This window comes from Heterocephalus glaber, unplaced genomic scaffold (assembly GCF_053883595.1).
Source record: "Heterocephalus glaber isolate CG9 unplaced genomic scaffold, H.glaber_assembly_v1.0 deba00000809, whole genome shotgun sequence".
In the NCBI taxonomy this organism is placed as follows: Eukaryota; Metazoa; Chordata; class Mammalia; order Rodentia; family Bathyergidae; genus Heterocephalus; species Heterocephalus glaber.
This window is the reverse complement of record NW_028258163.1, coordinates 2,167,466-2,194,677: the sequence shown is the minus strand read 5'-3', so window position 1 is coordinate 2,194,677 and position 27,212 is coordinate 2,167,466. Positions and strand designations below refer to the sequence as shown.

Below are 27,212 nucleotides of genomic sequence, written 5' to 3'. Positions count from 1 at the left end.
AAAGAAATACTAATAACACTTTAGAACCTTTAGAAAGGAAGAAAACCTATATTATACCAGGTCTCGAGAAACCTGTCAGTATCTGGCTTGGGCTCCAGGGTCAGACGCTTCTCCAGCTCCAGGCTGTGGATGGAGCGTAGCCTGCGCACCAGCCGCGTGTCCCTGTCGGGCTGGGCGGTCTCCGAGCGCACACGGACCGGGGAGCCAAGGCTTGGAGCATGGAGGACACCATTGGCTTGGCCATGGCTGTGCTCCTCTTCAGTGGCAGCCTAGAAAGATGGGAAATAAGGCCATGAAAAACAGTCCAGGCATCTCCCCTGTGAGAAATCACCACAGCCTTTGAACAGAAACAAATGATTAGACATGTTTTCAGAAGATTTGGATATTTTGGGTAGTTTACTTAATTACATTTCTCCTAGCCGTTTATTAAAAAAGAATTCTTACTTTATATTTACATTTCATTATTTTAAAATTATTTTTTATTTTTGGTATAAGACAAACAGTCTAAAAATGTTTAATGACTTTGGCTTTTTTTTGGTACCGGGGATGGTACTCAGGACCTTGAGCTGCGAGGCAGGCAGTGGAACCACTGAGCTAAATCCCTGGCTTTTTTTTTTTTCTTTAGTGCTGGGATCTAAACCAGGGGTGCTGTACCCACTGAGCTCCATCCCCAACTTGTATTTTTTTCTTTTTTCTTTTTTTGGGTACTGGGGATCAAACTCACGATCTTGCGCTTGTGAGGTAGGTGTGGTGCCATTAAGCTAAATCCCCAGCACTCTTTTTCTTTCTAAAAATTCTTTATTAGTACATGTTTGCAGTACACAATGATTGCATTCATTGTGAGGAGTTGGTGCCTGTACATAACACATCTTTATTCTTGCTCCCCCCATCCCGCTTTTTATTTTTTATTGAGACAGAGCATCACTAAACTGTGGAGGCCACTTGTATTCCTCCCGTCTCAACCTCCCGGGTGCTGGGATTAAAGATGTGTGCCACCACACCCAGCTTGACTTTGGCATTTTGCATTACAACAGACCAGATCTCCCTCCAGGACCCTACTCTGCTAAGCTAAAGCTAAAACCTGGAAAGTACAGTCTCTTTGAGACGTAAGTAACCTCATAAGGGTACAAAGCTCACCAAACACGAGTCTCTCCCTCCCCTTCCTTTTCTTATTCCTTCTCTCAAAAACAAATAACAACAAGATTGAGGCCAGAATGGTATGCGTCTGGACAGAACAGAGCCTGAGCGTGAGACAGCACAGAGGGGCCGTCTAAGGACAAGGCCTCACAAGGCCTCGGCAGTATCATTGCCAGAGGACTCAGCCTCACACAGGAGGAGGAGCAAGGCAAGTCCAGGAACCTGTGCTGAGGAGAGATCAGCACTGTGGGCCCAGGGTCTCCAAGCAGGCGTATGCTCCACCCAACCTTCTCCAAAGGAAGGCTCCTTGAGCCCTAATTTGAATTCTCATCAATTATTAATTATGAATAAAACCCTAATGAACACAGAAGGCATGCCACAATGATTGAGGCAGCAGAAATAATAATTTAAAACAGTAACACTTAAAACTCAAAGACTTCAGATATCAAACTTATTCAGACAAAAACCAGAATAGCCATGTATAAAATATTTACATAAATCATTATGATAGAAATCTATAAAGGTAATCACTGGTTAAATATTAAATTAACAAGATAAAAAGTTAGCCAAAAAAAGGAAACCAGGCATGGTGCTGCAAGCCTGTAATCCTAGCACTTGCGGGGCTAAGGCCCCAAGGTTGAGGCCAGCCTGCGCTACACAGTGAAAGAAAAAAGAAAAAAGAAAAAAAAAAAAAAAAAAAAAGCTGGGTGTGCTAGTACAGGCCTCTGTAATCTCATCACCCAGGACACTGAGGCAGGAGGATTGCTGTGAGTTTGAGGTCAGCCTGAACAACACAGCAAGACCCTGTCTCAGAAACACTCAAACCCAAACCAAACCAAAAAACCCCAGCAAAGAAGCAAGAAGGGAGAGTTATTAATCTATTAATCAGTGGACTGGAACACAGTCAAAGAAATTACCTAAGAGTGAAACACAAGATAAAGAAAAGCAAAACACGAAAAAAGATATTAAGAAATATGAAAGATAGAATAAAAAGACAATATATATCTAACTGGAGTCTCAGAAAGAACTGAAAGAATGAAAAAGTATCAGGCCAGGGATTTAGCTCAGTGGTTCTGCTGCCTGCCTTGCAGGCGGCAAGGTCCCGAGTTCAATCTCTGGTACCAAAAAGAAAAGAAAAAGAAAAAGAGACAATATTTAATACAGTAGATGCACATTTCCCAGAACTGATACAAAAATATGAATCCAGGGACAGGGACTTAGCTCAGTGGTGCTGCCGCCTGCCTCATAAGGACCGAGGTCCTGAGTTTGATTCCCGATACCAAAAAAAAGAATCAAAATATTCAGGAAATACAAGGTATCCTAAGCAAAATAAAGAAATATATGTCCAGACACATCACAGTTAAGATGCAGAACATCTCAGACAAGGGCTGAGTAGCAGCTGAGAAGGCAAGACAGAGGGTCAGAGGGTCCAAGGAGAACTGATTACCACCAAAGAAAACAAATAAAAGAGAATGATATAAGACTTTTGAATAACAATAACTGGAAACAAGAAGAAAAACATTTCAATCAAAACTTTGTACCCAGTGTAAACTATCTTGAAAGAATAAAACTAAAACACATTTTTAGATAAGTAAACTTTGAAATAATGTTTTATCAAAAACCTGAAATGGCTGGGAATGTGGCTCAGTGGTAGGTACAGTGCTTGTCTAGCATACACAAGGCCCTAGGTTTGATCCCCAGCACTGCAAAAATAAAAAAAAAAAAAAAAGGCCCAAAGTTAAAGGAAATGTGTCAGGAAGATGAGCCCAAGACTTTCAGAAATCAAAGGAAATGGTAAACCTCTTTGAAAGTGCACATGAACATTACCTGTATAAAAGAAACACACACGATAAATAAAGCTAATTTGAGTAATTTTTTTAAAGGACAGACTTTTTTAAAAAAGAAGAGACCTAAAATACTAGGAGGATAACTAAAATGTTCTAAGGTCCTTGAAATATCAGAATGGTGGTTAAGACTGTTTTATTTCAGACTTTATGTCAAAAATACATAGGAAGGGCCCGGGATTTAGCTCAGTGATTCCACCGCCTGCCTCACAGTGCAAGGTCCTGACTTTAATCCCTGGTACAAAAAACCCCACAAAAACATAGGAAATTCCTAAAAGAATAGAATGAAAATGATTACCCAATTCTTTGTTTCTTTTATTTAGAAACAGGGGTCTCAATGTCTTTGTTAGGCTGGCCCTGAACTCCTGGACACAAGTGACCTTCCTGCTTCTGCCTCCTGAGTAGCTAGGATCACAGGCATGCACTAGTCTATGTCTAGTTCAAAGAACAGAGTTAAAATGTTTAAATTCCAAATAAGTACAAAGAGAAAACTAAAGAAGAAAACAAACCAACAAAATCTACAATCCAAAAAAGCGGGAAAGAAACACAAAAAAACTGAACAAAGAAATTTAAAAAACAGGAGCAACAGCTGGGCGTGGTGGTTCATGCCTGTAATCCCAGCATTCTCGAGGCTGAGGCAGGATTGCTGTGAGTTCAAGGCCACCCTGAGCTACATGGTGAGTTCAGGGCCAGCCTGAACTATAAAAGGAGACCCTGCCTCAAACAACCCCCGCCCCAAAAAAAAACAGGAGCAAAAAGTTAAAAAAACTCAGTGTAATCTCTTTGCATAAAAATGCTAAGATTGTCTAGTTACTTTAAAAAGAAGTCACAATAGCTGGGTATAGTTGCCCATGCCTGTAATCCCAGCACTTGGGTGGCTGAGACAGGAGGATTGCTGAGACAGGAGGATTCCTAAACTACACAGCAAGACCCTGTCTCAAAAACCAAACCAAAACAAAACAAAAAACCAAGTTTAGTGCTATCAAGACAGACACAGTGATATTACAAAGTGCTGCAAGTGTAGCTCAATAGTAGAGTTCGTGCTTAGCACGCATGAGGCACTGGATTCCATCCCCAGTACCACACACACCCTTGTGCTATTGACAACCACCACCCCCCCATCTAATCTTCAGTACTCATTCCTAAGAGCTGTTAGGCCAGAGAGTTTATTCAACAGTCAGAAGACTGCATTGTGGCATATCACATCTCTACAGAGAGCATTTTTGGAAATGTCTCCCACGACTTCAAAGTATGTACTGTGCCTGTCATGGGATGTTCTGACATTCCATATTCCTTTAACATTCATATGTTGAAATCCTAACTCCCAAAGTGATGGTATTAGGAGGTGGACTTTGGGAGGTGATTAGGTAGGTCATGGAGGTGGAGCCCTCAGGAATAAGATTAGTGTCCTTATGAAAGACCCAAGAGAGATCTTTTGCCTCTTCCACCATGTGAGGAAAACACTAAGAAGGAAGCAGAAAATAGGCCCTCACCAAATCTGCCTTGACCTGGGACTTCCCAGCCTCCAAAACTCCAAGAAACAAATTTCTGTTGCTTATAATATGCCCAACTTAGGATATTTTAGGATAATATATCCATCTTAGGATTTTGATACAGCAGCTGCCCAAAACTAAGACAATCTCCTTAGTGACTGTCTCCAAAGAAGCCAGGCTCCTCAGAGCTGATGACAGTTGGTTCCTGTCAGCAACTGTTCTAAGCATAAAGTATGACCAGCCAGGTTTCAGTCAATCACATTAAAGTATGAGCCCAAGCCTCAGTCCACAAGCATCTGTTTAACTTCCTTCCTAACCAAACCTTTATAAATACAAACACACACACCTGATTTGTGATTCATTGCCCCTATATCCTAAGAACAAGGAATAATGAGATCAAAGAAAGGTTTGGGAAAAATCTGCTTCTAAATTAAACATTAGCTATACAATTCAGAAATCCGAAATCTGTATCTCCCTCCACACTGACAAGTGGTTCTGGTGCAATTCTAATCAAGACAAAATTGTGTCCTTTATTTAACATGCATTTTGTCCCTCCCATCTACCCCTCTTGCAGTGCTGAGGACTGAACCCAGAGGCTTGTGAATGCTAGGTAACTGTTCTACCACTGAGCTACACATCTAGCCCTTGTGTTGTTTATTTTTTAATTACTTTTATCTTTTCCATAAAATACAAGATGAAGATTAATATTTGGTGCATATAACATGAACGTTACGGTCTAAATTAGCCAAAACACTGCAATTATGAATATTTAAATAACTAACAATACAATGTTTCATCTTATTTTTCATTCAAAATTGAGAACTATACTTTGTTGCAATAAGAAAAAAATACATACCTTACAAATTCCAAGCTTTATCTTGTTCTTCTTGGCATCCATCTCTTCCCAGACATCCTTCTCCTGGGCACGACAGTATCCCGGAGAACCAGGCACTCTATCTGGAGACACAACAGCTGGGAGGCCGTTCTCTCCGTCACTGAGCTGCTCATCTGGAAACACTTCATCTGTGTTTTCCCGAAGCAAGTCTCCAGGGATAGGAGTGGCATTGGCAATTCTAAAAGTGAGGTAAGAAAAAAAAATGTAGACCAGAATCATAAGTTACCATGAGATGAAGCCCACACATAATTAAATTTTTTTTAAAAAATAACTTTTTGAAAACATGTCATGCCAATTTTATAAAAGAAAACATTTAAAATTTGAAAATTCAGAATTTTGAACCTGATTTTAAAATATAAATTCTAACATAATAATTCATTGATTTGACAATCACTTTTTTGGCGGGCGGGGGGGTGTACCAGGGATCGAACTCAGGACGTTGTGCTTGCCAGGGAGGCGGTGCCACTGAGCTAAATCCCCAGTCCCTTTTTTTCACATTGTAATCACTCAAATATTCTTCCAAATCCTTTCTCCCCTTATGCGCAGCATCATTTTCTTTCTTTCCAATTCCTTATTGGAATTCCTTAGCCTTTCCGTCTCTCCTCTTGACAAAATAAACTACATCTGCACAACTGAAATTGCTACTGTTTTCCCTTGACCCTAGTTTCCCTCTCATCCCTTGCACATCAATATAATGTCACACTCCTCAAGGGACTCAACCATCTTTTCCACACAGGCTCTGTTACACATGACTCAAGACTTTCACCTTCCCTTTGTGTTTATTCCACACTTTTGATTCTTCCCATAGTTAATATTATCTGCCTTTTCTTAAAATCTGATTCAAATTTGGAGTTTGACCTAAGATAAACAATTGCTTCCCAGGAAAATTATGGCACACTCAGGAGTATGAGTGGACAAGTCAGTGTGAGAATACTGTTAGTACATACGTACTTTGCTCAGAGACCAAAGCACAACAGAAGCAGATCATGGGAAAAACACAAACCAAAAATCAAAACAAAATAAAAAATAAGAAGAATTCCATTCAACATATATAAAAGACAAAACCCTAAAAACTAAGAACATGGGACTAGCCAGATGTGATGGCGCACACTTGGAATCCAAGTCTCAGTAAGCCGAGGCAGGAGGATTCCAAGTGCAAGGGCAATTCGTGAGACTGTCTCAAAATGAAAAAGGGCTGGGAGGCCAGGGATTTACTTAAGTGGTTCTGCTGCCTGCCTTGAGAGCACAAGGTCCCAAGTTCAAGCGCCAGTACCAAAAGAAAAGAAAAGAAAAAGGGTTGGGGATTCAACTCAGTGGTACAGCACTTGCACAGCATCCCTGAAGTCCTGGGTTCAATTTCCCTGGGTTCATTTATCACAGAAAGGAAAAAAACCCAAACCAAAAATGAGAACCTGAAAATGTATCATAACCTGTTCCTAATATACTAAGTAAATTAAATCACTTTTGTAAGAGAAACATGCTATGTGTTTTGCTCCTACTAACTCAGGAAGAATGTATCAGTATAGTTAGAAATAATTGTGGCCAGCAATTTAGCTCAGTGGTTCCGCTGCCTGCCTTGCAAGCACAAAGTCCCAAGTTCGATCCCCGGTACCAAAAAAAAAGAGAAAGAATTATATTTTATTCTTTCTAGAGCCCAACATATTTTTCAGAAGTACAACTAATGCTTCAACCAATGTTTGAAGAAAACCCACTGTAAATCTGACATCAATAATCATAGAAGCTCTAAGTTCCCACTTCACAGGATGAACCATTATCTTCTAAGGTAGGTAATTCCACAGTCATATACAAAAGCAAGTTTAATTCAAGGAAATCCATAAGCCTTCCTCTGTGTTTTAGCATTTGATCATCTGAACAAATCTGGATGAACTAAAGACTGAATACAATACAATACAATACAATACAATACAATACAATACAATGCGCGCTGAAGGAACTGTTCGGGACATACCCAATGGCAGCAGGGGTCAGGCGGGTGTGCAGCTGAGGAGTGGTGGGAGTGGTGGTGGTTGTCAGAGAGCCATCTGTTCCAGTCTTCTCCCAGTCAAAAGGGTCACTTTCAATTACTCCAAAAGTCTTGATGCTATTGTCAAAAACGGATGTGAGCAGCTAAACCACAAAGAAAAAGAAAAGCAGAGTAAGGCAACAATAAAGTCATTTTTTTCTATAAGAGAAAGCACCCCACACACATTTAAAAGGTATAGTATGATTTTCTTCTAAAACTGATGCTTCAAAGAGGACAATCTGAATAAGAACTGCCTATGGAGCATGAGATTGAATTAATATTGATATTTCTCAGCTGTGGTACTGTTTTGTAGCTGTACAGGAGAACGTTCCTACTTTGGGAAGATACATACTGAAGCTTTTTTTTCCTTTTCTTTTCTTTTTAAGAGAGAATCTAGCTATGCAGTTCAGGCTGGCCTGGAACTATGTAGCTCAGGCTGGTCTCAAACTTGCAGTAATCTTCCTGCCTCAGGCTGCCAAGTGCTGGGACTACAGGTATGGGCCAACCTATAATATTTTTAATCAACTTTCAAATGATTTGACAAAAGGAAATCTGTGTGGGGGGGTGTTCACTTGAGCCAATTATTTCGTTATTTATCTATTTTGATTTTTTTGAGACAGTCTTGGTATATAAGTTCAGGCTGGCCTCAAACTTGATCCTCCCTACCTCTGTGTTCCGAGTCCTGGGATTACAGGTATGTACTACCATGCTAGCTACCTATTTGTTTTATATTATATATAATTTCATTTGTGTCTTTGTTTTAACTTTACAGAACTTTCTTTTTTCTTTCTTTCCCTCCCTTTCTCCCTCCCTTTCTTTTGAGACACTCTCTCACCACATAGTTCAGGCTGGTCTTGAACTCACTATGTAGCCCAGGCTGCCCTTGAACTTGAGGCAATCCTCCTGTTTCAGCCTCCTGAGTGCTGAGGTTACAGGTGTGCGCCACCACACCCAGCTACAAAACTTTAATACATGAAACTTTTTAGTACAATTTGACTTCAGTGTCTGATTTCATTCTCCAAAGTTCTGGCAACTCTAACAAGTTGTAATTTTCTGAACGGGGACAACACTGTGGTCCCATTTTTACACTCTTTTATAATTAAACATACTACATTTCTAGCACTTGAAAGATTTTAATTATTGTCAAATATATCAGGCTAACATTTTAATCCATAGTCTTCATAGCGTTTATGATTTTTAAATAAAAACAAATTACATAATACCTTGTTTTTGGTACCAGGGATTGAACTCACGACCTTGTGCCTGCAAGGCAGATGCTCTGCCCGGCAAATCACACAATACCTGAATTACTAAAACTAAATACATAAAGGTGACAGTGACACCTGCAATTGTTTCAAGATTATTGGAAAACATGTCAGTTTCTTGATATGAACTTGGTATAAAAGGAAGTGAAGAGGTCTTTACAAGGAGTATCTGAATCTGACTTGGTCAACAGTATTCAGCAAAGTTGGCAAAATTGTGGAGAACACAGGAAGAAGTTCTGTGAAAGGCCTATGAAGCTGGAGCATAACCAGCAGAGAACAACTGATGAAGGTACAGTTGCAGCAACTGGAATTACCAGTAGTAAAACACAGACAAAGTACATGACATACATCTAACAACAGGCATTCCAAGTCCTTGTAAAACAAAAATCTCCACTATCAGTAAGTTGGTGACATTCACAGAGACAGGCAGAATTCTGTGCATGAGATCAGGAAACCACAGAACTCCACTAGTAGCTAACTACAGAAAAACCATCTGAATGTGTTGCCCATCCTAAAATTCCAGAGAGAAACAGACATGAAGATCCTCATTGGAAGTTGAATCCAGATCAACACAGTGACTTTGAAAGGGTGATAGTTTTCCGGAACATACAGCTCTGAAACGAGCCTCCTCAAATTCTTTAGATTAGTAAGCCTGGTGGCTCTTTTGGACCACTCTAGCTGACTAGCACAAACTGAAACTTCTTGGTTAAGATAACTGGCAATATTTTTTTTTATTTCTGGTAGCAAATTTTCCACTTAGCTTGAGACAAAAGATCCTGCAGCTATATTAGCTGTTAAGACGTTTAAGCCAGTAACAGTTGCTGAGCATGGTGGTGCATGTCTGTAATCCCAGCACATGGGAGGCTGAGGCAGGAGGATTCCCATGAGTTCGAGACCAGCCTGGGCTACATAATGAGTTCAAGGCCAGGCTGAACTACACAGCAAGACCCTGTCTCAAACAAAGCAAAACAAAACAAAACACACAGAAGAGCCAGTAACAGTAATGTATACAGGTTTCTCCATACAATTTCTTCTACTGATTCTTTCGCAAGTCTCCATCAAGCACAAGTTAGAACCACTTGCGTTTCCAGCACAAATCCACAGGGACAAATAATATGACAGACCCACGTAATTAGTCACTGCATCTAACACACCAGCACCCTGGCCACCCACAGGCTGCCACGGCTCACCTTGGCCAGGACCTACGGCTGGTAGGAGGCCCTGTCTCAAAAAAAAAAAATCCTCATTATGATGTGATCTTGAGTCCTAAAAAAAAAGCAGTGTTTCCGTCCATACGCACCATTTTCAACTTACAGATTACGGCTTCATTCTCTCTTCATTTCTCTTACTCTTTTAGTATCTTCTCTTCAGTCATCTTGTATATTCATTCCTTGCTCCAGATCCCAAATCAACATTTCTTCATGACAGCATTATGCACAGGTCTTCTTTACCCTTTAAAAAGACTTCTCTAGCTACTGAATGGACCACAGACGTCATAAACAAGGATGGGGATAAGGGTGCTAAGGGCCAATTAAGAGGCCACCATCCACTGAAAGAGCACAGGCACAGCAGACAGGATCAGATGTGGTAGGATCTGGACGTGCTTTGGAGATAGAGATAGCAGACCTCGATGGCAGATCAGGTAACAACTGTGAGGCTGAGGAAATGTGATTTAGTAAGAAGGCTAACTTAGGGTCCTGTGCTGGGCCACTGGGCAAAGACAGCGGCTCTGGGACCTGGGATACTGAACTTCTGTGGAGGTGAAGGAGGAACAGAGTACAGACACAAATTAGATCCTCAGCGCAGGCCATCAGCCGTAGGGCAGCTCCTGTCATGGAGAAGATCTGAGGGCCAAGGTGCAGGCGCTCTAGCACGTGGCTGGAAGGTGTTAGCAAAGGAGACAAGGAATGCAGTGAGGCGGCCACGCTGAGAGTGCGGTGCTACAGATCACAAGCAGAGAACTGTCTCAACAAGGAGGACGACCAGATGCCATCAAATGTAAATGTCTAGTTACCTCTTTTGGTTGTTGTCTGTTTTTTGAGCAAAGTCTTGCTATATAGTTCAGGCTGACCTTGAATTCACTATGTAGCCTAGGCTGGCCTCAAATTTGAGGTGATCTTTCTGCTTCAGCCTCCTGACTGCTTGGCTTACAGGCCTGTGCCACCATGCCCAGAAAGGTGTAGTTACTTCTGATTAATTTTTTAAACCAGACAGGAAATGTTCATTCTTTGCTGTCAGAGAAGTGATTAATCAATAAACTAATGGAGAAACACCGGAAGTCTAACAGCATGAACAAAATGAATTTTCCATGCGCAGAAATAAACAGAAGAGCTGGTGTCCAGGAGACTGCAATACTGTTTATGCCCAAAGCAGGCTGTAAGTAGTACAGGCCATAAAGAGTTAACCCCACAATTGACTTGTTTATAGAAGTGGGTCTGGCCGCAGCCTACATGCCGAGGTCAGAGCAACTCACACCCAAATTGTGTTCCCACAATTAAAACCTCCTTAACTAGAAGGACAATGTTCTAATTACAGCCGTATATTTTGTCTATTCTGTTCCTAATTTGAGAATGCTTTGTCTTGTCCTTTACAAGGCATGGTTACAGTAATTTCCATACAAACCACAGTACTGCACGCTCTCGTACGTAGCTCACCTTTACTCCAACTGATTACTAATAAAAATGAGTGGCTTGGATGGACCAGGACCTTTGTCAGCTGCACTGGCATTGGTCATCCTGTCACCACACTTTCTGTCTCTCTTAGCTCTGTTTTCAGGTTTTTTCCCTCAGGCCTGCATGATACACTGAGCAGGAGACTGGAGCCTACTGCAGAGGTTTCCAATAACATTTCAGGAGTCTCCAGTACTGCTGAGCGGAAGGGAAAAAGGAGCTTGAAGAAGATATGGACAGGCAAAAATTCAATGTTATTTTTACTTATTTGTTGGATTATTTGTGTCAGCCTCCTTTATAAATAAGAGTCAGTCCCTTTTTGTTAAACTGCATTATAATGGATTATATAATGAAATGATTTTTGGGGGGAGAAAATTGCCTGTATTCAAGACATAAAAATAGGTAATAAAAATCAGGTACTATCTCTGGATAATGAGATTCTGAGTAATTTGGGTTTCTATTTTTCTGTAATTTCCAATTTTCATAATGAGCACATATTATTTTTAATAACCAGAAAAGTTCAACCAACAAAAATGTATTGTGTGAAATAATCTGATCATATACCTAACTATGTAACCCACAAAGATGCTCCTAGCTCCTGCACCTGGAACACTTATTAATTATGGCTTTAGTCATCTTACAAAGGCAAAGTGCCTTGGGGAAACACGCCACTTCTCACAGCACAAAATGCAATCAACATCTATCCTGAATTTGCTTCCACTTGAAATCCCAGTATGCCCATTCAAAGTGAATACAGACCAGAAAAGTCCAGCCTTTGCAGGGACAAGAATTATTCATAATGTGAAATTAAGAACTTCACTGAGAATCCTGATTCTTTATCTCAGTTAATAAAGGGTAAATAATGAATAGATCAAGAAAACAACCAAAAGAGCATGAAGACAATGCTGGTTTGGCTGACTCAAAGACAGATTATTTGCTGCAAACAAACTGTCTCACTTCAGTGATAAGGAGATGGAACAGAGGGAAAGTAAGGCACATGGTCTTTGGCTTCTCTGCTCTTCTGGGGATTTTAGCAATCATGGTGATGGTGGGGTAACACTGCATCCCTGCATTCATCCTCTGGAGAACAGAGCCAGCAACATGGACCAAATAAAGACACAAGCTACCAAGGCTATGGAACTTCAACTGTTTTCATCCTTTCTGTGGAAACACTGGATTGATCCAGCCGTCACCCAGGGTCAGCAGCCCAGGAACTGCTGTGGAGGCAGCATGGTTGCTCACTCCAGCAACAGACTCCTCCCTCCAGCTAACTACTTGGCAGCACACTGAGGCTTCCCAGGGCCTCCCAGCAAGGCCAACTTTCTTACCGCCTCACCTGACAGAGCTACATGGGGAAATAAGAGTAAGTTCTACTAACGAAGAAGTCATGTTCACTGAATAAAGAGAAGTGAGAGAATTATAAGCAAAAGCAGTATCACCAAGGTACATAGAAAACCTATATTTGCATCATGATTTACATTTCACAATCATTCTCATGAGTACCTCATTAAAATAACAACACTGTGAGATATATTCACCGCTGGTGTACATCAAAGCACCAATTTAAACAGGTCTTTTACCTGTGTGTTATTTTTCACTATATACCAGTTATAGCCAGCCAGCAGGCAAGGCAACAGCACATGGTTGAAATTATCCTTAAAAGCCCCTTTAATTGCCCATCTAGTATAGACTACTACCATCTTCCAATAAGTATGACACGGCTAGCTTTTGCCTCAACTCTGGGATGAATGTGGATGAAGTAAGCTGGCTGCATTTGGTGAATTCATGGTGTAACACTAAAAGCCACTGCTCTTTCAAATACTAGACTCATCCTCAGTGCAGCTTGATGAGGGGCTACTGGCAGCTGTCAGTGACATGGCTGGGAGAGCAGCAGATTCGCTAGGGCACCAAAGCACTACCATCACCACAGGCCACAGATAACTGAGCCAAAGTACGGACAGATCCAAGACAGCCAGCCACCAGGATAGGAACAAGGGGCAGGCACACTCCTGGGCCTTAACTCAGAACATTACTCATTAAAAGCATGGTTTGTATTCTTCCCTAACTTCACTATCCCAAACAATCTTATCAACCTCAAAAACCAGGTCCCAGGATGTCCTTGCCATGGAATCTCCAAAAATAAACTTGATAAAACTGTCTCAGATTATTACAGAGGGACAGAAGATAAACAAAACCCCCAGGTCCTTAACTGTTACTAATCAAAAGCATGATTTGTATTTTTTTTCTGAGTCACAGACTTAAAGCTACTTTGGGTAAAACAAAACAAAACCACACTCTCTTCACTTGGACCTACAGATCCCCAAAGGGTAACTAAAAGCAGAACAAAGGTGGCATCACTACCTTCATTTTGTATATGGATTCTTTATTACCTAAAAACAACTTTGTATCAGATCCCTACTCACTTCTCCGTGTAGGCATGTTAATCATTTAAAGACTGTCTGTCTGAAAACTGGTAATACATGGTTGTATAATCTGTGTGGTATCCCTTCAAGATTGAGGACACCAAGATAAGAGATTCATAACAGAGATTCAGCTGCTATCATTTATGTCTTGCAACGTCTCCTAGAATGCATATCTAGAATCGCCCAGTCATTGCCCTAAATGTGCAGTCATCTTGGGGTTTAGCAGAGCCTCCTCTGAGCTGAGACCGGCCCCAACCAACAGAAACAGTCATTTCACTGGGCATGGTAGCACATCCCTGTAAACCCAGCATTTCGAGAAGCTAATGCAGGAAGTTCCCAAATTCAAATACATTCTGGGAAACTTAGCAAGACCCTGTCTCAAAACAAAAAATAAAAGTGCGGGGATGTGGCTTAGTGCAAAAGCCCTGGCTGGGTTCAATATTTGGGGGGGGGGGGGGAGGGTACACAGTCATTTCATGGAAACTGCATTGTCCCCCTCAAGCTAGGAGTTCTCCAGAGTTGCAAAACCAGAACTGAGATAATAAGCAACCACACCCTAGCCCAGCCCAGCAATCTCATAAAAGCTGGTCCTTTCCCTTTGTTGAGAGGGCCAGTCTGATGTTCTCCACTACATCTGTGCCCTCTTTAGATCCTCAAGCTCAAGTCCCGTCCTCATTTTCTCTTACTTTCTAACTCTACCTAATAAATCTGCCTATGTCTCTCATTGACAGATCCTGAAACTTCTCTGCAATGAAAGTAAAGAATCTCTCTGGATGAGTTGAGCTCCCCATTCCTCTCTAAAGGGACCTTTTGGACCCCATCTGGTGACAAAGTCATAAACACTGAAAAACTTTCTAACTCCCGAAAATACAGCTGAATTCAAGAGAGTCAAAGAGATATGGATGTTTAGTAATTCAATTGTAGTCTAGTTATATCAAATACCCATTCATTGATTCAGACATATACTAAATGCCTATTGTCCTTGGTCCCAGGAATATTAACAAAAGATTCCTGTCCTCAGGGTATTTAAATTCAACAGAACAATAATCCAGTTAAGCAACTTGCATTAAAGTCTGTTATTGTGCTACCTTTTTTAGGAAACAGAAAATGTCCCTGGATCTCAAAGAGCTCATCCAGCAAGGAGAAAAACTACAATATTGCTTTAAGAGTTGAGCACAAGCCAGGCCAGGTGGCACCTGCCCCTAATACCAGCACTCTGGGAGGCTAAGGCAGGAGGAAGACTGCAAGCTCAGGCTCAACCTGAACAACTTAGTGATTTAGCAAGACCTTGTTTTGAAATTTAAGATTTGAAATTTATCTTTTTTTCTTTGTGGTACTAGGGGTTAAACCAGGGGCACTCTTCTACTGAGATATATGCCCAGTCCTTTTTAGAATTTATTTTGAGATATGATCTCACTCAATTGCCAAAGCTGGCTACTCTCTTGACTCAGTTTCCCAAACAGCTGGGATTACAGGGATGCTCCACCACATCTGGCTCTTGTTTCAAAATTTTAAAAAGGGAGGTGGGGATGTAGCTCAGTGTGAAGGGCCTGAATTGCAACCTCCCCTGCCCTACAAAAAAGACTGATAAAGCTTGTTTGGCTTTGGATGTTTATCTTGTCCTCTGATTTTAGCAACTATGGCAGTGTGTAAGCTGGCTGATACACACTTTATCTTTGGGCCCAGCCACAGTGTATCTATGTATTTCATTAGTCTTTTCACCTTGCTGAATAATGCTTGCTATAGCTTAGATCTGGAATGCACCCCAAAGGCCAGAATGATAAATGCTTAGTCACAGGTTGGTGCTCCTGGGAAGTGGAACTGTGAGAGGCGGTCATGGTGGGAGGTTTTACTGCATTGGGGTGTCCCCTTGAAGGGACCTGGGACCCAGGTCACTGCCTCTCCTGTTTCCTGGCCAGGAGGTGAATGGTTTGTTCTGCCATACATCCCTACCATAATGTGCTATCTCAGGCCCAGGTGAGTGGGGCCCACGGGTCATGGACTGAAACATCCACCACCATGAGCCAAAACACACCACTTCCCTTACAATTATAAACTCATCTTCCCAAGTATTGGTTACTGTGACAGAAAACGGACAAATGCAATGTCTAACATAATCTGAACATTCTTATAAATGTTATTTCTTTGGTCCTTATCTTTAGAACCATATGATCCTATTAGTTACTGACAATTTTTTTAAAAATTCTTTTATCTGTACACTTTAGGTATACAATACATTTACATTTATCATTGGGTGCTTGTACCTGTACGTGGTGTATCTTAGTTCTTATTTTTTTCCCCCATTACCTGTGTGCCCTTCACCCCCTCCACCCTTCCCTATTTACAAAGATTTCTTTTCCATGTTTTTTTCTTTTCTCATAATTTTTCCTTCCCCTTCTTCCCTTTCCCCTTCCCCTCCCACCACCCCTACACCTTTGGACCTTTTCTTATTTCAAATTATCAATTATTCATTTTAATCATTTTCATCCTTATTTACACTTGAACTTTTTCACACTAGAGAAACCATGCGGTATTTACATGTGTGTCCTATTTATTTCACTTAAGAGTATGGCCTCAATATGCATCCATTTAGCTATAAATGACTCTAGTCTCTCATTCTTTATGGCTGAGTAGTACTCCATTTGATTAAAAAACCACATCTTCTTTATCCAGTTTCCAGTTGATGGGCACTTGGGCTGTTTCCAAGCTTTAGCTACTACAAACTGTGCCGCTATGAACATGGGTGCACATATATCACTGTGGTATGATTCTTTTAATTCTTTGGGGAAGATAACCAGCAGGGGAATAGCTGGGTCAAATGGGACCTCTAGTCCTAGTTCTCTGAGGCATCTCCATACGTATTTACACAGTGGTTGCACCAGTCTGCACTCCCACCAACAATGGAGAAGGGCTCCTTTCTCTCCACACCCCTGCCGACATTTGTTATTGGTTGAATTCTTGATAGTAGCCATTCTTTCTGGGGTGAGGTGGAATCTCAGTGTTGTTTTCATTTGCATCTCTCGAATGACCAGTGATGTTGAACATTTTTTCACATATTTATTTGCTGCTTTGACTTCTTTGTCTGAGAAATGTCTTCATTTTGGATGCCCATTTTTGAATTGGGTCTTTGAATTTGGGGGGGGGTCTGATTATTTTCAATTCTTTATATATTCTCAACAGCAGACCTTTGTCTGAGGTAGAGCTGCTAAAAATTTTTTCCCACACTGTAGGTGGTCTCTTAGCTCTGTTGGTCGTTTCTCTTGCAGTGCAGAAGCTTTTTAATAAGATGAGATCCCAGCTGTTGATTCTTTGTGCTAGCTCCCATGCTACTGAGGATTTGTTCATAAAGTCTTTTACTATGCCAATGTCAAGAGTTCTACCTAAAGTGTTTCTGCCTTAATATTTAGATCTTTAATCCACTTCGATTTTAGTTTAGTGCATGGTGATAGGTGTGGGTCTAGTTTCAATCTTTGGCAGGTTGAAATCCAGTTTTTCCAACACCATTTATTAAATAGGCTATCTTTCCTCCAATGAGGGTGGTCGGCTCCTTTGTCAAAGATGAGATGGCTGAGTGTGTCTGGAGTTGTTTCTGCATCTTCTAATCTATTCCACTGATCCTCAGGTCTGTTTCTTTGCCAGCACCATGCTGTTTTTATCACAGTAGCTTTGTAGTATAGTTTCAAGTTGGGGATTGTGATACTCCCAGCCATGTCTCTGTTGCCTAGAATTGCTTTTGCTATTCTAGGTTTCTTCTGATTGCAAATGAATTTTTGGATTGATTTCTCTAGTTCTGTGAAGTATATTGTTGGAATTTCAATTGGCACTGTATTAAATCTATATAGTAGTTTTGGAAGTATGGCCATTTTCACTATATTGGTTCTTCCTACCCAGGAACAAGGGTTGTTTTTCCATTTTCTTATATCCTCCTTGAACTCCTTTTTCAGAGTGCTGTAGTTTTCAGTGTAGAGGTCTTTTGCTTCCTTTGTCAGGTTGATTCCTAGATATTTCATTTTTTTTAGATGCTATTGTAAAAGGAATTATTTCCCGAATTTCTCTCTCAATGAGTCTGCTATTTGCATACAAGAAGGCTATAGTTTCTGACAATTTCTGATAATTACTCATGTAATTATTTCTTTTACTTCACTTTCATTAACCAGTCATGCTAGTAATTACTTTATGGTACCTATTATGTTTATGGTTACCTCTCCGAGAGGCCACATGGAAAACAGAAAGAGCTGGGCCTTTCTAAGTGAGTCAGAAATGAGTGCTGATACTAATTTGGGCACTACTGCTTTTGTGGTCCTAGGCAACATATTTAAACTAAGATTCTGTAAACTAGGAGTAATTATACCCCAGGATCACTGTGATGTTGCAGTGTGTCATTATCATGAGAATAATATGTGAAGGCTCCAGTGTTCTTTGGCCGCCAGTTGATGCTGAACCTTAGTTTCCCATTCTCTGGTAACAATATCATCTCCAGGTGATGAAATTCAAGAAGGCTGGCAAGAATTTTCACAGGTACCCCTCTGAGATATTTTCTTTTCTCAAAACATTTTAAAAGGATTTATTTATAGATTAATTTTTGGGTTTGAGACAGGGTCTCACTATGTAGCTCAGGATGGCCCTGAACTCACTACAAAGTCCAGGCTTTAAACTCCCAGTGATGCTCTTGCCCCAGCTTCTCAAGTGCAGAGATTACAGGTGTGCCTCACCATGCCCACCTAAAAGGATTTACTTAAATTACGAGATGGCCACAATGAGACTGAAGGTTTTTTATCACTCTTAACATTTCTGAAAATGTTAGCCTAGCACTTTCTTTTAAACTTTATTTTGGGCCAGGCATGGTGGTGCATGTGGTTAACCTCAACCCTCTGAAAGGCTGACACAAGAGGATTGCAAGTTTGAGCCCAGACTGGGCAATTTAGTGAGACCGTGTCTCCAAAAAAAAAAAAAAATTTTTTTTTGGAATCAAATCAGAAAGAGTACAATCTGTTTTTTACTGAACAAACTTAAAATTCTAATGAAGGTCATCTAGAAAAATCTATCAGTTTCTCCCTCATCATCAATTAAACTCACCACATTTCTCAGGCTGTATTAAAACAGTACTACTGTAGGGACCTCCCACACTCATTCGTAACACTCTCCAATGAGTGAAAGGAGAGAGTTAGAAGAGAAAGCAGAATGAACCCATGGATTCACAAAGGTAGTTACCTGGTAGTCTGGTTTTGTAAAATAATCCAGAGAGGAGATGTGGTCCAGAAAGATGCTGAATTCTGGAGGTAGATGCTTCAACATGAGCCTGTGGTCATATCTCTCCTTAATGGAGCCTACTTGCTCCTGGAAAGTAAAGAGAAAATCAGCCAAAGTCAATTTTCCTTGGCAGCTATGCATTAAAAGCCTTTTAGTAACAGTCTTAAGGGAATGTATGAGGGAATGAGGTAGCGGGTAATGAAGTATAAAGCAAAACAGAAAAAGAGAAAAAGAAAATTTAAAGCCAGAACAATGTTCTTACTAACAGTTTAATGCACAGTGCTTGCAAGGGGGCAAACTGTAATGCAGACCTAAAAGAGTAACACAGAGCTTTGCATCAAAGCAAAAAGTTCATGTTGGGCCAGGTGTGGTTACTCACACCTGTAATCCCAGCACTTTGGGAAGCTGAGGCAGGAGGGTCACATGTTCAAACCCAGGCTGGGCAACTCAGCAACTTAGTGAAACCCTGGCTCAAAATAAAAAATAAAAAAAGGGGAACTGGGGATGTAGCTCAGTGTAAAGGCCTTGAGTTCAATCCCTAGTACTACCCCCTCCAAAGAAGTTTACCTTAAATCTGGTCTACATTTATTTATCAACATTTGTTTATAGTTTTCAAATCAAACAATATACTGTTGACAATTAAAAACTAAAAACCTACTTGACTTACAAGGAGAGAGAACCAGTGAAGTTACAAGCTAAGGAGGGGCTAGGTGTAGGTCAGTGGCAGAGCATAAGCGTCACATGTATGAAGCAGTTAGGCCCTCGGTTCAGTCTCCAGCATACCACCACCCTGTGCCAGCCAAAAAAAAAAAAAAAAAAGGCTAGGAAGGACAGCTGTACATCCAGTCACAAGAAAGGACTGTACTTAAAAATCAGTATCTTGGGGGCTGGGGATTTAGCTCAGTGGTTCCAGCACCTGCCTTGCAAGTGCAAGTTCCCAAGTTCGATCCCCAGTACCAAAAAAAAAAAAAAAAAAAATCAGCATCTTGGGCCAGGGATTTAGCTCAGTGGTTCCGCCGCCTGCCTGCCAAGTGCAAGGTCCCAAATTCAATCCCTGGTACCGAAAATAAAAAAAAATAAAAAATCAGTATCTATTTTTCATGTACACAGAAAAGGTGCAACATTGATTAGCTCTCTAGTGTCAGCTCACAGAAAAATACATGTATTTGGATACAGTGACAGTACTTATAGATTTTAAGTCTTATACGTAAAGCACATTTTTTAATAATTGAATGTTTTAGCTAGGCATGGTGGTGCACGGCTGTAATCTCAGCACTCAGAAGGCTGAGGCAGGAGGGGTACCAGGAGTTCAAGGCCATCCTGGACTACACAGAGAGTACAAGGTCATCCTGAACTATAAAGTGAGGCCTTGTCTCAAAAAAAAAAAAGTTTTAATTGATACATAAAAACAAAACTTGTACAATTAATAGGGTACTATATGATGTCTAAATATAATATACAATATAGTGTTTAATAAGTATATTTTTTAAAAAGATATTAAGGAGAAATTTTTATCCTTTCCCATACCAAAACTGACAATTGTTTCCAAAATTACCTTGTCCTTTATTTTCCTCCAAGGCAGCTGACCAACCACAAATTCCACTAACATGTAGAATAAAGACCAAAGGTCATCATGTCTTCCCATTTCCTTCATAAACAAAACAGAATTCAGCCACATTACATTCCCAGTTCTTCTGAGCATATCACATTGTTTAAGACCTAATCATTTTGTTTCATCTTACTAGGCTTGAAAGCTTAAATATATTTCCCATAAGAGTTATCTGTTAAACATATCTATATATCTGCACAGGTATACAGCACTCTATATGGCTATATCTCAACTTGATATAAAGAACACCCTAAAACTCAGAAATGCTTGAAATTATTATATAATTAACAACTTATTAATCAATGAGTTCATTAAGAAGCAAGGGAGGGCCAGGGATTTAGCTTAGTGGTGCCTAACCTGCTGGGCAAGTGCAAGGTCCTAAATTCACTTCCTGGTATTGGGGGGAAAATAAAAGAAGGGAAACTATAGCTGGGTATAGTGGCACATGTCTGTAATCCCAGCTACTTGGGACACTGCAGTATTTTCTATACAATTTAACTGCTATGAAGAGGACAAAATGAGTGGTTAAAAAATTTTTCTGCTCTGAGAATTTGCTGGCACAGCCTTTCCTTTAATTGGATTTGGGAATTAAATCTGTGTGGTGTGGAAGCCAAGCCCAGAAATTAGCTTCAAATTCTTCTGGGTGGCCATTTCCTGCAGCGATGACAGAAGCAAAAGCGAGACTCTGTCTCAAAAAAAATTTTTGTTAATACATACACCTAATTAAAGACATATTCTTTTTTTTTTTTTTGGTACCAGGGATTGAACTCGGGACCTTGTGCTTGTGAGGCAAGCAGTGGAACCACTGAGCTAAATCCCCGGCCCAAGACACATATTCTTTATAAATATAATTATACTTAGCTATTATCTTTCCTGGAAAATCAAATTTTATTTTGTAAGCAGCGACATGTATCTGTTACCCACTATAATCCTACTATGCATTAGTATTAACTCTTTCAATATCAATGCCACCTGAAAAAAAAACTTCATAACTATTAAAGAGATCCTCTGCTCAGTGGTCATTTCCACCTCCTGTATTGTAGACACTCCTCATTTAACAACCATGTTATAGTCCTGTGCTAGGTCACTGATTGAATTGGTCTTTAAACAAGGAACTGTATATAGTATATAGTATGTACATTACAATATTCAGAACAATGAAATGGTCAAAGGAAACTCAAACTTGATGACTTTGCTTTTATTTGCATAGCATTTGGGGGGGGGTACTGGGGATCGAACTCAGGACCTTGCACTTGCGAGGCAGGCGCGGTGCCACTGAGCTAAATCCCCAGCCCAGTTATGCACATAACTATTACATGCAGTATTGTAATGTATAATAGAACATAAAACTACAGCACTGTACTGTACAGTGCAATCAGCAAAAAAAAAATCACACACTGTATAAAAAAGGTGTACTGTATGAAAAGAAAAAGACACTGAAGTTCTATCAACAAGATGTACAGAACTGTAAAAAAAAGAAACATGTCATAATTCCAAGTGGCAGGTCATAAATCCAAACAGTTGTTAACCAGGTTGGTTGTTAAACAAGGAATGTCTTCAATGTGAAGAGGGTAATGTGACTCAAGCTGTAAGCACTTACACAGATGTGCTCTGACACTTACCCTGTTTCTATGAGCATTAACTGATGCATAGCGAACTGTCCCTCGAAAGCCTGCCACAGCTCGAGGCTAAAAGAAAGCCAAGCAAGAATAATAAATGAAACAGCAAAAGATTCGGCACACTCTAGTTCATGAACTAAATGAGAGAAGTATGTGTATTACTGTCACACTAGAAAGCCATTTTAATTTCTATTACGAAATTACAGAAAAAGAATCTCTAAAACCACAGTTTTTAAAACATCTGATGTTTTTGTTAATTTTATTTTTGTTCTTTTTTTTCTACTTACATTTTTTAAAAAAGTTGCCGATGGGCTTGGGGAGGTGGGGGCTTAGGGCTTGGTGTTAGAGCACTTTCCCAGTACGTGCAAGGTTCTGGGTTTAATGTCCAGTACCCCCACCTATAAAACGCAGCATTTATGATCCATACACAACTGTGTACATTGAAGACATTAAGTGCTTTCACAGTGTATACATTTTATCATAGTATACGGATACAAATACATTAGAAAGACTATAAGGAAACACTAAATAACCTACAAGTCCCAACCTCTTCATATATTGGCTATTTTATTCAAACTTCATTCAAAGGTGGTAGCAACTTGTACCTTACCTATTATAGACGTAACTCACATGTTCAGAATTCAAGTTATTGTGTACTGAGTATGTCCCTGACACTGAGAATAAAGCAGAACGTGAGTAACACATGATTCTAACACTTAAGAGGGTGGAAAGGTGGATAAAGTCCAAACACTTTTACCAGACTTTCCATGGTCTGGCACTCTGCACAATGGGCACACTGGGACTTCTTCTACCACACATTTTCTTTCTAGCTCAAGACTTTGCACATGTTATTCTTCATATGCCATCACCTGCATGTCTCTCTGGCTAGTTTTAACCATCCTAACTGGTGTGCAGTGGTATCTCACAGTGGTTTTAACTTGCATTTCCCAAAATGCCAAGCAAATCTTAATATGCTTATTTGCCATCTGTAGCTCTCCTTTGACAAAATAGCTATTCAAATCGTTTGCTCATTTTTATTGGGTTGTTTGCTTTCTTTTTTTTTGGTACCGGGGATCGAACTCAGGTCCTTGTGCAACTGAGATAAATCCTTGGCCCTGTTTGGTTTCTTTTTATTGAATTGTGAGATTATTTACAGATTGAGGATACAAGTCCTTTGTCAGATGTGCTTTGCAAAACAAAAAAAAAATTTCTTCTTGGAGACAGATCTCATTATGTAGTGCAGTGTGGCCATGACCCAGGCTGGTCTTGAACTCACAGCAATCCCCTTGCCTCACCTTCCCAAGTGCTGGGATTACAGGTGTGTATCACCACACTTGGCTATTTTGCTTTTTTTTCTAATATGTGATTTGTCTTTTCGTTTGCATAATAGTCCTGTCAAAGACTAGAACTGCTTAACTTTGAGGCATTTTTTTTTTTTTTTTTGGTACTGGTGACTGAACTCGTGTCCTTGAGCTTGCGCAGCAGGCGGCGAAACCACTGAGCTAAATCCCCGGCCCAGAACTGCTTAATTTTGGTGAATTTATAAAATGTTGTATCACATGAATACATTATTTTACTCAATATTTATCTGTTTAACCTTTTGAAAGAAAAAGTAAAAATGAGTCTTTAACAATCAAATAATTTTTTAAAATAGCAAAACATTTACTGGTACATTTTAGGCATACACAGGCTAACACTCATTATAGTGAATTTGCACCTGTACATGGTAAAGAATATTTTTATTAAAATAAGTTTCATTTTTTTGGTACCAGGGATCGAACTCAGGTCCTTGTGATTGCGCAGCAGGCGGCGAAACCACTGAGCTAAATCCCTAGCCCTATTTTTATTAAAATAAATAATTTGATAATATTTTGGGGGCTAAACATATATTAAAGTTTTATTTACTTTCTTAACGAAGGAAGCAAAAGAATGACAAAACTTATTTAATTAGAAGAGAAGAAACTGGGATTTATGTAATCAGAGGAAAAGATTGCTAAATATAATGCAAAGCATTTTTGAGCTACAGGGCTTTTGGGGTTATCATCTTTTTGTGGAGGAAGTACCGGGGATCGAACTTGGGTCCTTGCACTTGCACAGCAGGTGGCAAAACCACTGAGCTAAATCCCCGGCCCAGGGTTATCATCTTTACTAAATACAAAAATTATCACAATTGAACTTGATAATATTTTAATGAAGATGACAAAAAAAATTAGGCCTTGAAGGATGATAGAATTACAACAGAAGTCAGGTTTGGTGGTGCTTGCCTATAACCTCAGCCTCTTGGGAAGCTGAGGCAGGAAGAACACAAGCTGAGCCCAGCCTCAGGCAACTTACTAAGATCCTATCTCAAAATGATACTGGGATCAATCTTCAGCAACCCCACCCCCCAAAAAAGAATTACAATAGGAAACAAATTTTAGGCAACTACAACAGGATGGACAATGTAAAGAGGGAAGAAGGTACAATAGGTAGCCACACATGATGACACACTAATAACAGCACTCTGGGGAGCTGAGGCAAGAGATTGAAAGTTCAAGGCCAGCTAGGCAACTCAGACAGACCACGTCTCAGTATATAACATAGAACGGCTGGGGATCTGGCTGTGTGAGAACCTGGGTTCAACCAAAAGAAAGATAAAAAAGGAGGGGGAAAAAGGCAAGGCAGGGGAGGGAGGAAGGGAGGGATAAATGGACGAACATGTGTTAAGGAAGTGAATCTGACATGGCTGAACAAAATCTTGAGTGAAAAATGGAAAGGTAGGTTGGCACCAGACTTTGAACGGCTTCAAATGTCATATTAAGTTTGGTTTATAATGTGCAGGCAAGTGGAATTCATTATTTTTTTTTTTTTTAAACAGAGTCTCCCTGTGCTGCTCAGGCTGGCCTGGAACTCCCAGGCTTTGAGTGATCCATCAATCCTCCTGCCTCAGCCTGCCAAGCAGCTAGGGTAATGGGTGCACACCACCACACCTGGCTCATCAAAACATTTAAAGTAAGACAGTGATATGACTGAGGGAGTATTTGGGATGTTTACTTCGGTAAAAGTGTGAAGAGCAGACTAGAAGGAGACAGAAGCACAACAGTGAAAAAACTATTTTAATCACTCACCAGTCCAATTATTTAAGTACAAGATGACCAAAATTTGTATTTTTTATTTTTTATGAGATAACAGGAAATATAAAAATGACAACTTTATCAAATTTATTCAATAATTTTTCTGTGTATGGTAGATCTTCAACATTCAATACACAACATAACATGATAATCTGGACAGAAGCATCTAGTTCTTTCTGAATTCCTTTTGCATTACTGTCTTTCCTTGAGCAACACACTTTACACTGTTGTGCTGGGCTTTCATTTTTTTCTGAGTGGTATAATTTCAATAAAACGTCTACCCACTAAACTGGATGGATGTCCCAGTTAGCGTTTCACTATCCTGTATTTTTCAATTATTTGGTCTATCCGAGCTAATCTAAACTGTAAATGATTTTGAACTCCCTTTTGGATAAAGAACAAACAAGTTCCATACTGTTTAGTCCAGAACATGCATACATATTTTATAATAATATTTTTTCCTCACTTCTCAGGAGGAAAAGGCAGAGGGATGGAGGCCAGCCCAAACTACATAGGGAGACCCTGTCTAAACAAACAAAAACAAACAATCAAAAAAACTCAACAACAAGTAAAAAAGATGTACAGGTGTATCTCGCGTGAATAAGAATCCACTGGTGGAAATGACAGCTCTGGATAGTCAGTATGTAAACAAACTCACTGCCTGAGTGACGCTCGGGGTAAGCTATGAAGCGGCTAATAATTCAAACAAGAAACCTAGAAATTAGTTGAAGGGCTGAAGCACTGTGGATATGAAAATGGGGTTGGATATCAGAGAAAAGATGGACTCCTAGGACAAGAAATCTAGAAGGAGAGGGAAAGGACTTGAAGTATGCCCTGCTCTATCACTAACCTAAGAGGAAGAGCTGAGGGAGAAAAATGCAAGGAAAACTCAATAATAAAACTCCCAATGGAAGTAAGAAAGTAGTTCCAATTCAGCTGAAATTCTGGAATACTAAGAGAGAAAATGACTTCAAAACTGTCTTACCCATGGTCCCTGTAGCCCTAGGTAATGGAAGTTTCAACTGAATGGTTGGGAAGGATGCAAAAGAAGAAATCAGGCCATTCCGAGAGCTTAGACACAAGGGCCGAGGTGAGATGCCAGCTGAAGGGCTGAGGAAACAGGGCAGGACTTAAAAGCAGGAGAGAGCCATGGAGGGTGGTGTAAGCCTGTCACCTTAGCACTCTGAGAGGCTGAGACATGGGGTCTACAAGTTCAAGCCTAGCCTGAGGAACTTAGGGACATGGCAAGACCTTGGCTCAAAAACTTTTTCAAAAGGGTTGGGGATGTAGGTCAATGCAAAAGTCCTGGGTTTAATCCCCAGTGGTACAAAAATGGATAGATAGATAATATAAAAGATTCAAATCACTAAGAAAAGTTCAACTCTGAAATTATATGGATCAAAGTGCTGTAAATATATATAGTTCAGTTCTTCTTGAACCTCTAAGCCTATTTATTGAAACTTACACTTTTTTTTTCTTTTTGAGACGGTCTTGCTATGTAGTTCAGACTAGCCTTGAGAGAAAGAAAGAAAGAAAGAAAGAAGGATAGAAAGAAAGAAAGAGTGAAAGAGAAAAGATGTCCCCTGTTCCTGGAGAGAAAGAAACAATATTGTCAAAATGGCCATACTCCCAAAACTGATGTATAGATTTAATGTAATCTCAATCAAAATATCAATAGCATTCCTCACAGAAATATAAAAAAAAAAAATCCTAAAATTTATATGGAACCAGAAGAAGCCCAGAATAGCAAACACAATCATAGGCAACAAGAGCAAAGCAGAAAGGTCAGGCATGGTGGTGTACACCTATAAGCCCAGCACTTCGGAAGCTGAGATGGGAAGACTGCCCCAAGTTCAAGGCCAGCCTGGGCTA

General features: G+C 40.1%; 1 protein-coding gene and 1 pseudogene across 32 annotated transcripts in view; both read right to left on the bottom strand.

Annotated features, from left to right (window-relative positions):
- Window positions 1–27,212, bottom strand: part of Ttbk2 (tau tubulin kinase 2) — a 162,249-nt gene that overhangs the window by 33,375 nt on the left and 101,662 nt on the right. For 31 of the 32 annotated variants that reach the window (XM_087207375.1, XM_087207371.1, XM_087207384.1 and 28 more), the window contains 6 exons: window positions 22,231–22,296; window positions 20,555–20,647; window positions 18,961–19,086; window positions 7,339–7,496; window positions 5,331–5,547; window positions 58–269 (listed from right to left, as the gene is read on the bottom strand). In XM_087207375.1, coding sequence (XP_087063501.1) covers window positions 58–269; window positions 5,331–5,547; window positions 7,339–7,496; window positions 18,961–19,086; window positions 20,555–20,647; window positions 22,231–22,296 — 872 coding nt within the window. The remainder of the gene's footprint in view (window positions 1–57; window positions 270–5,330; window positions 5,548–7,338; window positions 7,497–18,960; window positions 19,087–20,554; window positions 20,648–22,230; window positions 22,297–27,212) is intronic. The other variant, XM_087207376.1, reaches the window with a different exon arrangement.
- On the bottom strand, window positions 7,503–18,880 carry LOC110345172 (cytochrome c oxidase assembly protein COX18, mitochondrial-like; annotated as a pseudogene).